General features: G+C 40.5%; 1 protein-coding gene across 4 annotated transcripts in view; it reads left to right on the top strand.

Annotated features, from left to right (window-relative positions):
• The first annotated feature begins 3,607 nt into the window (after positions 1 to 3,607).
• Positions 3,608 to 12,984, top strand: part of arhgap5 (Rho GTPase activating protein 5) — an 86,536-nt gene continuing 77,159 nt past the window's right edge. Inside the window, exons 1-3 of one of the 4 annotated variants that reach the window (XM_068039339.1) lie at positions 3,608 to 3,638; positions 5,225 to 5,359; positions 8,211 to 12,111. In XM_068039339.1, coding sequence (XP_067895440.1) covers positions 8,386 to 12,111 — 3,726 coding nt within the window. In that variant the 5' untranslated portion in view covers positions 3,608 to 3,638; positions 5,225 to 5,359; positions 8,211 to 8,385. Of the gene's footprint in view, positions 3,639 to 5,224; positions 5,360 to 6,182; positions 6,659 to 8,207; positions 12,112 to 12,984 lie in introns of those variants that run through there. The other 3 variants (XR_010975721.1, XM_068039337.1, XM_068039338.1) reach the window with 3 other exon arrangements.

Here is a 12,984-nt window from a genome sequence, read left to right as displayed (position 1 = left end):
TGTTGTCTTCGGCCCTTGCCACAAACTCCATACCCTCACCACTGATTTTATCCCCTTCCCTGGCATTGTCTCAGGCTGAACCAAATTTTGGCTTTGTCTTCAATCCCAAGTTGAGGTATCGCCCCCATATACTCATCCTGCCTCTGCAGAACTGTTGATGAAGCCCTCATCCATGCCTTTGCCACCTACAGACTTGACTATTTAATGCTCTCCTGGGCAATCTCCCATCCTCCACCCATTGGAAAATCTGCTGTCTGGATCCTATCTTGCACAAGGTTCCACTCACTGGCCACCCTGTCATTGCTGACCTGTACTGGGTCCTAGTCCCCCAAAATCTCTAATTTAAAATACTCATCCTTGTTTAGTTTAGTTTAGTTTAGAGATACAGCATTGAAACAGGCCCTTCGGCCCACCGAGTCTGTGCCGATCATCAACCACCCATTTATACTAATCCTACACTAATCCCTTAGCAGTTGGCAGGAAAAAAGACAGAGGCGCAAGGGAAGAGCCAACTGTGTAACAGCCCCGACAATCACATTTTTCTGCAGCACCTGTGGAACAGCCTGTCACTCTACAATTGGCCTTTATAGCCACTCCAGGCACTGCTCCACACACCACTGACCACCTCCAGGCGCTTACCCATTGTCTCTCGAGATAAGGAGGCCAAAGAAGAAGACGCTAATCCCATATTTCTACCACATCCCCACCTGTCCCTATATTTCCCTACCACCTACCTATACTAGGGGCAATTTATAATGGCCAATTTACCTACCAACCTGCAAGTCTTTTGGCATGTGGGAGGAAACCGGAGCACCCGGAGAAAACCCACGCAGACACAGGTTTTTTTAACTTTATTGTGTTTTATTAACTTACCCCTCCCTGTCTCTGTACCCTCCTCCAGCTTTAAAACTATTTCCCCTCACTTACAACTTCTGTTCCTTTGATTCAGGCCATCTGTACACCCCTATTTCTTCACTCCATCAATGACAACTGTCTGCGCCCCAAGCTCGAAAATTGCCTCTGTTTGCCTCTCCAGCACCCTTGAAGACTGTTCTTGAAACCTACCTCTGAACAAGTCTATGGTCAGGCCCTCCTTTGGCGTTCCACTTATTTTTGTCTGATTATGCTTCTATGAGGTGCTTTGGGAAATTTATTTCAGTTACAGATGCTACAAAAGTTGTAGTTGCTGTTGTATCATTCCAGCTGGCAGCAACACTCTGATACTTTGTCCGAGTGGCCGTTATTATTGTTAATGTGTGAGCCAGGACCCTGAGGACTGGCCAGCTGTTTGACTATGAGGATCATAGCCAAGTTGATCTCTTCCTTGTTTGATATCCTCACATATAAATTAGCAGTGCATTTACAACACAGGCTCCCTGATCATGTTTCCTGGATGTTGATGGTTGGTCATATTTTCTCTGCACTGTCTCAAGATTCCTCCTCCTGCTTCATGATTTTTTTTTAACACTTTTGCCCTTCTTGGTTGCTGTATGTCTCTCTTCTCTTTGTCTGCCTGCCTGCTTGCCTGGCTGGTTTTACTAGGATGTAGATAAGCTTCTCTCTGCTTTTGTGACTTCTCTTTTCCATCTGACCTTTTTCTTGACACACTTTCTTTTTCAGAGGTTTTCATTTCTACAGTGCAGTTGAACACCTTAGGAAGGAAGCCTAAAATGACACTTCATCTAAGATAACGCCTGAATTATTTCACCATTGCTTCCACAGCAGTAAATGTGTCAAAATGTTGATTCTTGGAAAACATTCCAAAGCCATTCAAACATTTTTGTAAATATACCACCCCTGGTTTGATGGCACTGGATGTCTCCCCACCATGCTTTGCATTATGCAACCTATATTATATATAAATATGCTTCAGGTGCCTGGATCAATTTATCAATGCTACTAACAGGATGAGCAATTTTAAATAGTCACACTCACCTTTCTATATAAAGTATATTGAGAGCGCAGGATAACCACTTTTACATAACACCATCAATTGTTACTACCTGTATCATAATGAACAGGTTTTACACAGTTACTGTCAGTTTCTTAGATAATAATTCAGATGAAAAGGAAAAACTGTTAGCTTACAAAATTAAAAGAAGTGAACAAAGAAATCTGAAATTTATAAATATATAATACATAAAGATCTTCAAACTCGCTGTAATTTTGAGGGAACCATTCGACAGTGGAGAGTTTTGAAAGACTGGAAATAGACAAATGTAATTCCCATATTCAGGTAAGCTGAAACAGATATACTTGGCAATGACAGATACATTAGCCTGTGGTCAATCATTAGAAAACTAATGGGACCAATAACCCATTCTACAAAGTATCTAACAATTGGCTTTAGAAAGGGGTCAATTTTGCCTGATCAGAATTTTTTTAGGTACAGACATCTCAGTTTGATTGTATTACAAACAGTATCTTGACTTCCAAAAGGTCTTCAATAAAGTATTGCATGCGTTATAAAGACCCAATTTGCAAGATGTCTGATAGCACTTCACAGCCAATGAACGGAACTGAATTGCCTCAGTTATGTCAAGTGACTAGAAGTTGGGATTGTTTTGCACAGAACATAAAAAATTAAGGGAAGATTTAAAAGTATTCAAAATTATGAGAAATGATTTTAGGTAGTGAGTTATGATGACCTGGAATGCATTGCCTGAAAGATGGAAGCAGATGCAATAGTAACTTTCAAAAGGGAATTAGATATATAGCCATAAAGGAATAATTTGCAAGGGCTATATTGGAACGAGCTGGGTAGTATGATTGATTGGAGAGCGCTTTCAAAGAGTTGATGGCCTCCTTCTATGCAGGCTGATTCTATGTAGCCACTGTTTCATGTAGGTTAATGCTGCAGCCAGCTTGCACAAAGTAAGGTCCCACAAACAACAATGAGATTAATGACTAGATGATTTGTTTTTGAGGTGTTGGTTAAAGGATAAATATTGATGTGAACACCTGGAGAAATACATCCTTTGATATCCACATATATGAATTAGCAGTGCATTTACACCAGTTGGACCCTGCTCATGTCTCCATATGGTCATATTTCCACTGCTCTGTCTTAAGATTCCTCTTTCAGCTACAGGAAGCATAACATTTTTTTCCATCATTGGTTGCTGAACGTCACTCTTGTCTGCATGCCAGACAGACTTTAAAGGGATATAGATAAGCTTCTCTCTGATTTGTGACTTCACAGTGGGCGGCACAGTGGCGCAGTGGTTAGCACCGCAACCTCACAGCTCCAGCGACCCGGGTTCAATTCTGGGTACTGCCTGTGTGGAGTTTGCAAGTTCTCCCTGTGTCTGCGTGGGTTTCCTCCGGGTGCTCCGGTTTCCTCCCACATGCCAAAGACTTGCAGGTTGATAGGTTAATTGGCCATTATAAATTGCCCCTAGTATAGGTAGGTGGTAGGGAAATATAGGGACAGGTGGGGATGTGGTAGGAATATGGGATTAGTGTAGGATTAGTATAAATGGGTGGTTGATGGTCGGCACAGACTCGGTGGGCCGAAGGGCCTGTTTCAGTGCTGTATCTCTAAAACTAAAAAAAAACTAAAACCTTACCCATCTTTTTCTTTCCTTTTCAGAGGTTTTCATTTCTACAGTGCAGCCTAAACACTCTGTTACGACCAGGTGAGAAATGTGTCTAGGGGTCTTTTGCGGTCTTTACCTGGTCTTATTGTAACAGGGTTTTATTTTAAAACACACTATGTGTTTTGAACTCCCCGCTTTTGTGAATCCTTGTTCACAACTTTCCAATTATAAGGCAAAGAAACCAACACACCAGGTTTTCTCAGGTTTAAAGGAGAAAGATGAAATTTATTAAATCTTAAGCTTAAACTCTAATATGGTTCACACCTACAGATAAACGACATGCCCACACTAGCATGCACACGCGATATACACATGCAGATAGGGACAGAAAAAAGAAGAGGAAAATATAGCAGAGAGAGGGGTTTGATGCAATATCAGAAGAGTCTCTTGTTTACTGTGCTTCGAGCTCACTTGATTGTAGGTAGTCTCGCTGTTTGTTGGGGCCGTGTTCCTTTTAAACCTGTTCACGTAGGAGACTTTTCTCTCTTTGAGGCTCACATGTTTTCACAAGATTCAGTTCCGTGGGAAAGAGATGGAGGCAGGCAGGACTGGAGGTTCTGTTCCAACTGGGAGCACATGGCGTTCTGATTTCAAATTCTGTTTTTCCAATTTAAAACTCCCCTAGTTGGCCAGCAGGTGGTCACTTGAATGACTGGTTTGACCAGGTTTCTGTGTATTGGGGTGGGGACTGGTTCCTTTGTTTCAACACTGTCTGGTACTATACAAATGTCCTTCCAGTCAGGGGCTTGTAATTTTAAGTGTTAACATTCATGTGGTTAAATAATGTTTGCCTCAGTCTTGGGAGGTGGGGGGAGGGTTTGCCTGACAATTCTCAGAATGAAGCCTAAAATGACATACTTCTTCTACATGTCATGAGATCCGAATGTTTTAATCCTTCAGTTTTCCAGTATTTTAGCATATTCTGTTTAATAGTTTTTTCTAATTTTCTGTTGCCAAAATCAATAAAGAACATTTATATACTATCTTTTATAACATCGAAAAGTGTTTTGCAGCCAATAAGGCACATTTTAAGTGTGGACACAAATGACAAAATAATTTTTTTAATAGATAAAAGATTGTAGATTGAAGGATAAGTATTGGAAAGGACTCTGGGGGTCCCCCACTCATCTTCAAATATTGCCATGGAATATTTTCCATCCACCTGAGAGGGCAGTTGGGATCTCGCATCATCTGAAAAACAGCACCTCAAACAGTGCAGCACTCCCTCAGCCTGGATTATGCCCATGATCTTTAACTCAAAGGTGTGAGTGCTATCACCGGTCTGAGTCTGGCACCTACATAAAATTAACTGGAGTGTCAAAATGTGTTTTCAAAAAAAGGGTTACACCAAAACAATTTTGGAAAGGTGGTGCTGGGGAGATAAGCATATGATTTCAGGGAGATGTGAAAGTGTAGTAAGTTCTCAACTTTTATTTGTACCTGTTCAAGTCTTACTTTTTGTAAATAATTATGAATAATGTCTCAATGTAGCCTTACAAGCTAGTACAAGAAACGTATTGCTAGGTTTTCTTTCAGAGAAGTATAACTTATTTGTACGGGTCTCTGTTTCACTATTCACTTCATATTAACATTTTCAATTGTTTTCTCCTTGTTTTATGGAAAAGTTTCCAAATTGTAGGTGTGGTAAATTGAGAGAGGTATCTCGTTAGTTGGAAAAATTGGGAAGGGATACATATTTCAACCACAAGTTGTAGCGTCCTTGTGAAACCGGGACTCTGAGTACAAACTTTCATTATGAGGTAAGTCAACTGTAGTTAGCACAGATGGTAAAGTTCCAAGCCACAATAACATTTAGCTGACAAAAAGACTGAGAAAAACAACGAGCTACTTGCAGGTTTTGACATTAAATATTGATATAATCGGTTATTGTAGTTTTGCTCGCCATAACCCAACATTCCGAAATCAAATCAGAAAATTCATGAAAACACGCAACTTGTCAGGCAATATCTGTGGTGAGAAGGCAGGGTTAACATTTCAGGTTCCGAAGAAGGGTCACTGACCCGAAACGTTAGCTTTGCTTCTCTTTCCACAGATGCTGCCAGACCTGCTGAGTGAATCCAGCATTTCTTGTTTTTGTTTCAGATTTCCAGCATCCGCAGTATTTTGCTTTTATTAACATTTCAGGTCTTGTGACCCTTCGTCAACATTCTGCTATGGATTTGTTGCTGCAAATGCAGCAACCTAAAGTCAGACCAGTCTCTGCCACGTAGCACTTTGTACCGAAGAAAAGCATAGCTTCTACCCCATGTCTTCTTTAAGCTTAGGCACTGCCTCAAACAATGGGGGGGGGGGCTATCTATTGCGAGGTTTAGTTCCCATGTCGTCGTCGTCTTCTTCGAGCCCCTCCTCCATGAAGAAGACATTCTTCGCATTTTCTTGGCTCCCAGCGCCCCAGGACTGTGGACTGACACTAGCATCACGAAATATTCCCCACCACCATTGGACTGCCCTCTGTGTGTGTGCGGGGGGAGGGGCGAACATTCCTGCCCGCTCACCCACCGCCCCCTCACTGCTGACGTCACCAATACCTCCCGCTGCGCGCGGCCCGTGCGTGCTGACGTTTCGGAGGGCGTGCGCCAAGCCGGGTTGCCGTTGGAAAGGACGTTGCCGGCGCGGTCGCGGTTCCATGTCGTGTCGTTGTTTGCGGGGGAGGGAGCGACTGAGCGAGTTTGCTTTAGGAGCCGAAATAGCAGCAAAAGTTGTGCCGACGATAGCCGCCATTTCAGTCCATCGGGCGCTTTGATTTGTGTCGCTCAGCTAGGAAGAGAGGGGGAGAAAAAAACTTGTTTAGCGAGCTGAGCGTTAGAGCTGCCGAAGACATGTGTGTTTATTATTTTAATAGAAATTGTTTAAATGGAGGGAGTTGAAAAATTAAAATAAGAGACGCGGCAGTGGTGGTCGTGGTGACTGCGACTGCCCAGGTCTGTTGCTGAGAGCGCGAAGCACTGACTCGCTAATCCCGGTGTGACGAGGCGGGGGAGTGATCCGGGCCAGGCAGGGCCGCGGAGGGAAGCGAAACCTGGTAGCGACCATGTTGGGTAAGGGGAAATTCCGGATACAATGGAGGGATCGTCAGCCTGGAGGTGGGGGGGGGGGGGGGGAGGAGGTTAACACGGAGCATTTGGCAACCTGCCTTCTCCGTCCGAACTCTGTGCCAGTGTCGCGACTGTTTGAAACCATAGATTTTATATTTCACAGTATAGTTTCCCCCTCCCATTTCTCCTTGCATTTGGGGTGGGGGGTGGGGGGCTGCTGGTTGCAGGGGACGATCTGATCCTTCACCTGTTCAGATTAGTGTGTCTTGAAACAGTTTAAAGAATCCTTAAAATTTGCAATAGCAAAATGATGATGTAACTGAACTGGAAGTCGCGTTTATTTGATTCACAAAAATAAATCTCTATAAAATACGGATTCTGGATTTCTGCTTATAGTGGGGGAGGGTGATAGGCCTGTTGGAGATGTCTAGGAGATGACATTGGAATGCCCAGTACTCAATTTAGATTTTTATTTTGCGTTCCTTAAATCATATGGCTTAAAGTAGTTGGAAAAGGGAAACTATAAAAATTATCAAGCTTAATTTATACACTATCATTTTATTCCATCTTTATTTCTGTGGATCGAGTCACCTGCCCGTCATCAAAAGTCCCATGATATGATGCAAGATCTTTTTATGAATTATTATACATTAGAATGGTGTTTATAAACCTGCCGTAACGCACTGAGAAAAGCAGAGGGAATTTATACGTTTTGTCTGCGGTGAAATTGCCGCAGCTGTGCGTGTAATTTATAATCTGAAGCTCGTATAGTGTGTACGGTACTGTAGTTTGTTCCATAATCAGGATCTATCAGATGAAGAAAATTTAAGTGATGAATTTACGAGCCAGTGAATTTTATTTGTGCAAATCTAAAATGGATATTTGCAGTTGCTGCGCTGAAAATATTGTTAAAATCAAGAGGCACAGATATTTTGAATAATTGTCGACTATATACGCCTTCAAGTAGATAACCATTACAGAGTATTGGAAGTCAGTTTGTTTTGGTCAAGCAAAAAAAGCTTGAAACATTCAAATAAACATACTTGGAATGATGTTTTAAGTGAGTTTTTAAAATTTCACTAATGAGTGATAATACGGTTGAGAGCTACAAAGAGTGACACTGCCTTTGAGTGGAATACAGATTCCAGTGGAAGACTTTATGATGCTGTATTTTTATTTGTGTTTCAGGTTTCCGATTAGTTTTTTCCAACTACTTTGCTTCTAATAATTGAATATGCGATCATATTTTCACTTGCGTAACTGCCACAATCCGATTGTACATTTTGTACTTTGAAGCAGTACAAATACACTATAATGTACAACCTATAGTGAGCTGATAACCAAGTATACATAAAGCTGATCAATAACCTGTCGTAGATTAACTACTCATCTTCATTTAACATTGCCATATCACATTGATGTATGTCCTTTTATTTATTCTATACAAGTTGAATGGAATCTGTAGCGAATAACCAGTTTGTTGTTTGAGGCAGTTTTTTTCTAAAGTGATTGTTGTATCTTTCAGCTAACTGTCTGTCTGTTTGATTTTAAGCAGAAATTATATTTTGAGAAGCAATGGACAGAAATAAAATTGAAGAGAAAAGTGCATTTTCAGTGAAATGGAATTCAAGTTGACTGGTCCTGAACAGATGCACTGTATGTGGGGTGACTACAAAATAAGGAACACTTTCCAATGCTGTCTTCAAATGTAGTGGGATGAGTGGAGAAATATGATGGCGAAAAACAAAGAACTGCGCCCCCCAACGTATAGTATTAGTGTGGTGGGATTATCAGGGACAGAGAAGGAGAAAGGTACAAGTGGCGTTGGAAAGTCTTGTTTGTGCAATCGATATGTGCACCCAAAAGCTGATGATTATTATCCAGAGCATACCTCAGTACTCAGCACAATTGATTTTGGAGGCCGTGTTGTCAACAATGACCATTTTCTGTTCTGGGGTGACGTAAACCACACAAGTGAGGAAGGCACTGAATATAAAGTACAAGTCATTGAACAGACTGAGTTTATTGATGACCAAACCTTTCTGCCTCATCGAAGTACAAACTTACAACTATATACAAAACGAGCAGCTGTATCAAAACTGCAGTCAGCTGAGAAGTTGATGTACATTTGTACTGATCAGCTGGGTTTAGAGCAAGACTTCGAGCAGAAGCAGATGCCAGATGGAAAACTGACCATTGATGGTTTCCTCTTGTGTATTGATGTAAGTAAAGGGTGCAACAGAAAATTCGATGATCAGCTTAAATTTGTAAATAACCTTGTCGCTCAGTTGGCTAAAACAAAAAAACCTGTTGTTATAGCAGCAACAAAATGTGATGAATGTGTTGATCACTACTTGCGGGAGGTGCAGGCTTTTGCAACAAATAAAAAGAATATGCCTGTGGTCGAAACTTCAGCGCGTTTTCACGTGAATGTGGACTTGTGTTTTGCTACTTTAATCCAGTTGTTGGATAAAACACGGGGAAAACCGAAGATTATTCCATATCTGGATGCTTATAAGCAACAGAGACAACTTGTCGCGTCATCAACAGACAAGTTTGAAAAGTTGATCGTCCAGGCAGTGAAAGATTATCATGCAGAATGGAAAACTTTGAGTAATAAATTGAAAAACCACCCTGATTATGAGGACTACATAACTTTGGAGGGGACAAAGAAGGCAAGAAACACTTTTTCTAAGCACATAGAGCAACTCAAACAGGAACATATTAAAAAGCGACGGGAAGAATATATAGCTTTGTTACCAAAAGCCCTTAATACACTACTTCCTGAGCTTGAAGAAATTGAACACTTGAACTGGTCAGAAGCTCAAAGTGTTTTGGAACAAAGGCGTGACTTCCCCCTCTGGTTTGTTGTACTAGAAAAAACACCCTGGGATGAAACTGACCACATAGATAACATGAATGATAAAAGACTTCCCTTTGATCTGCTCAATACATCAGAAGGAGAAAAGGTTTATCACAATCATGTGCAGCATTTAATTTCTGAGAGGAGAAGGCTTGAAATGAAGGAAAAGTTTAAGAAACACCTTGAAAAAGTACAGTTCATTACACCTGGTAAACCTTGGGAGGAGGTTTTATGCTTTCTCATGGACAATGAAGCTTTCAAGTTTATAACTGATATTGATCGTAGAGAGGTTTATAGTAGACATCAGCAAGAAATAGTTGAAAAAGCAAAGGAGGAGTTCCAAGAAATGCTTTTTGAACACTCTGAACTTTTTTATGATCTGGATCTTAATGCAACACCCAAAATGAGTGAAATCAATACAGTTCTGAGTGAAGAACCAAGATACAGGGCTTTACAAAAACTTGCACCAGATCGGGAATCTCTTTTGTTAAAACACATCGGATTTGTGTATCATCCAACTAAAGAAACTTGTCTAAGTAGCCATAATTGCATGGACATTAAGGTAGAGAAGTTGCTTTCTACCAACCTTATACAGTTTGATAACCGGCCAAACATGTATCAGGATAGTGCCAATATTGATAAACTTAACCTTGTACTCTTGGGTCGGGATGGGCTTGCACAAGAACTCTCCAATGAGATTCGAGCTCAGTGTACTGATGATGAGTACACTTTGGATGGTAAGATTTATGAACTGGATCTTCAACCACTGGATGTAAACACCTCTGTATTGTCCAGTCTGTCTACAACCTATCAACCTCATGGATATTTCTGTGTTTATAACTCTACAGAATCATTTAGTTGTATGGCAGATTGCATAGAACGAATAAGAAGTGAAACTACCCCAAACAGGAAAGGCAGGTTTATAGCCAATCTTCCATTTACACTAATATTAGCAAACCAGCGAGACATTGCTTGCAAGAATTTGCCTATTTTGAGACTACAGGGGCAGCAACTTGCCAATAAGTTGCAATGTCCTTTTGTTGACATACCCTCTGGAACTTATACTCGCAAATTTCATGAATTCCAAATAAAACAAGCTCTTAGAGGACTTCTTGAAGCATTGAAACGCAATTTGAATGTTGTTAGTCCCTTGCCCAGTATTAAAGATCTATCAGAAGCTGACTTGAGAATTGTAATGTGTGCCATGTGTGGGGATCCGTTCAATGTCGACCTAATTCTTTCACCATTTCTGGAATCCCAATTTTGTAGTGCTGCTCAACCTGGTCACAGTAATTCACTCCTGCTTGAGAAGATTATTGGTGAAAAGCGCAAACGAATCCAGATTACGATACTTTCATACCACTCATCCATTTGTGTAAGGAAGGATGAGTTAGTCCATGGGTATATCCTAGTTTATTCAGCAAAACGAAAAGCATCCATGGCAATGCTCCGTGCTTTTTTGGCAGAAGTGCAAGATGTCATTCCTGTTCAGCTGGTGGCGGTTACTGACAGTCAAGCTGACTTTTTTGAAAATGAAGCCATTAAAGAGTTGATGACTGAGGGCGAGCATATAGCAACTGAGATTTCTGCAAAGTTCACTGCAATATATTCTTTATCGCAGTATCATCGCCAGACTGAAGTCTTCACACCATTCTTCAGCGAAGTTCTAGAGAAAAAAAATAGTATTGAAAATTCTTATATGTATGATAGCACCAGAGAATCCACAAATGTTAGTGAAGACTTTTCCTTATCCCCTCGGGCAAGTTCTCCAACTTACAATTATTACCCAGATTCAGAAGATGACAATGAAGCACCCCCACCTTACAGTCCGATTGGGGATGAGGTACAGTTGCTTCCATCATCAAGTGATCGTTCCAAACATCGACCAGATTTTGAAGGATCTGAATATCCAGTTCACAGCAGTCCAGTTGTTAATCATGATAACCATAAAGTGCCTCCACCCATTAAACCTAAACCTGTTGTATCGAGGCATGATGTGCGAAAACTTGATCCAAATCTTGTGAAAACCATTGAACAGGTTATTGGTAAAAACCCAAAGAGACACATTCGTGGACCTTTAGGCTATCCGGATGATCCAGATCCATCTGACAATTACTCTGTCCCAAGAGATGCTGTATTAAAACCCAAAGTGGATGATGAAATATATTCGACTCCCCAGGATTCAAAGACCGCTAAGATCATAAGAAAGCCAAATTTGATTGGGGGAAATAATTCCCAAGGTGAGGAAGAAAATGGCTTAATTGATAGATTATCAAAGCAACCAATAATACGGAAGCCTTCAAAGTACAAATACAAATCCAAAACACTTTTTAGAAAGGCTAGATTGTACTATAGAAGGAGAGAACGCTTTGATGTTAGTGATGATGAAACTGTGCCTTCTTCCTCGCGCAAGCCAAAGAAGGGAAAAACTCATCGTGGGAGTGAGGAAGATCCGTTACTGTCTCCAGAAAATTGTGGGAAAGCAGGGATTGATAATCCTGCTATTGCATCTGATCCAGAAGTTGATGATGGAAGGAGGCATAGAAAAGATAAGAAGCCAGCAAAACCAAAGTCACAAAAACCAAACAAAAAGGCAAGTTTTATAACAGAAATTTGTGTTGCTTGTAGAGAGTTATGTGTTTTAAATTGTGGCCTGACATGATTTAAAATTGTTCAGATACTTTAACATTTCTTTTGAATGATAGTCAACACAATGACCCACTATTATGCATTCCTTAGATTGCCTTTATTAAGGAAAGCTAGCGGGAATTGATACTCAAAAGTAATTAAATTACAAAATAAACATAGATTCTAGCTTGTCAAAGTTGTCCAGTGGATTGATCTGTAGACTAGTTTCACTTTTTAAGATATAGCCAGTCCCATTCTCTCTCTCAATACCCTCTCCATCCTGCCAGTCACCTTACTCCCCACCCATTTGTAGATTTGAGCACAGGTAGTAAGGTGTATGACTTTGATTCAAGCATCAGTTTTCCAAATTTCTCCTTTTCAAATTGAGTTTGCTATCCTTCATTTAGAATGTGCATACTAGTTATCTCTCTCGTGTTTCTAATTTGAAATATCCAGCATTATTTGAAGGTAGTATTTTAGAGAAATGATTGGTCCAAAAACTTCTGTACTTAAAGTCCATAGAGATTATTCCTACTAGAAAAGAATAGCTTCAGTCTGACCTGACTTGTATTTCACCATGTACAATATTCTCCAGATTTGATAAAAGGGAAAGAGCATTTAATTTGTGGAAATTCACTATCATTTCTGGGAAAAAGAGACCAATTGTCAAGAAATGCCACTTTTACAGAATGTGTGAAGTATGAAAGACTCGTGAAATTATTTTTTAGTTCATTTTAACGGGGCACCAATTTCTAATCCCCATGAGTACTGTGTATGGAAAGCTAATTGAATTAACATTTTAGCCTTCCTTTATAATTGCACATCAAACGAATACAAA

Source organism: Heterodontus francisci, chromosome 9 (genome assembly GCF_036365525.1).
Source record: "Heterodontus francisci isolate sHetFra1 chromosome 9, sHetFra1.hap1, whole genome shotgun sequence".
NCBI lineage: Eukaryota > Metazoa > Chordata > Chondrichthyes > Heterodontiformes > Heterodontidae > Heterodontus > Heterodontus francisci.
Note: the sequence above shows the minus strand (reverse complement) of the source record. Positions and strands in the feature narration are given on the sequence as shown.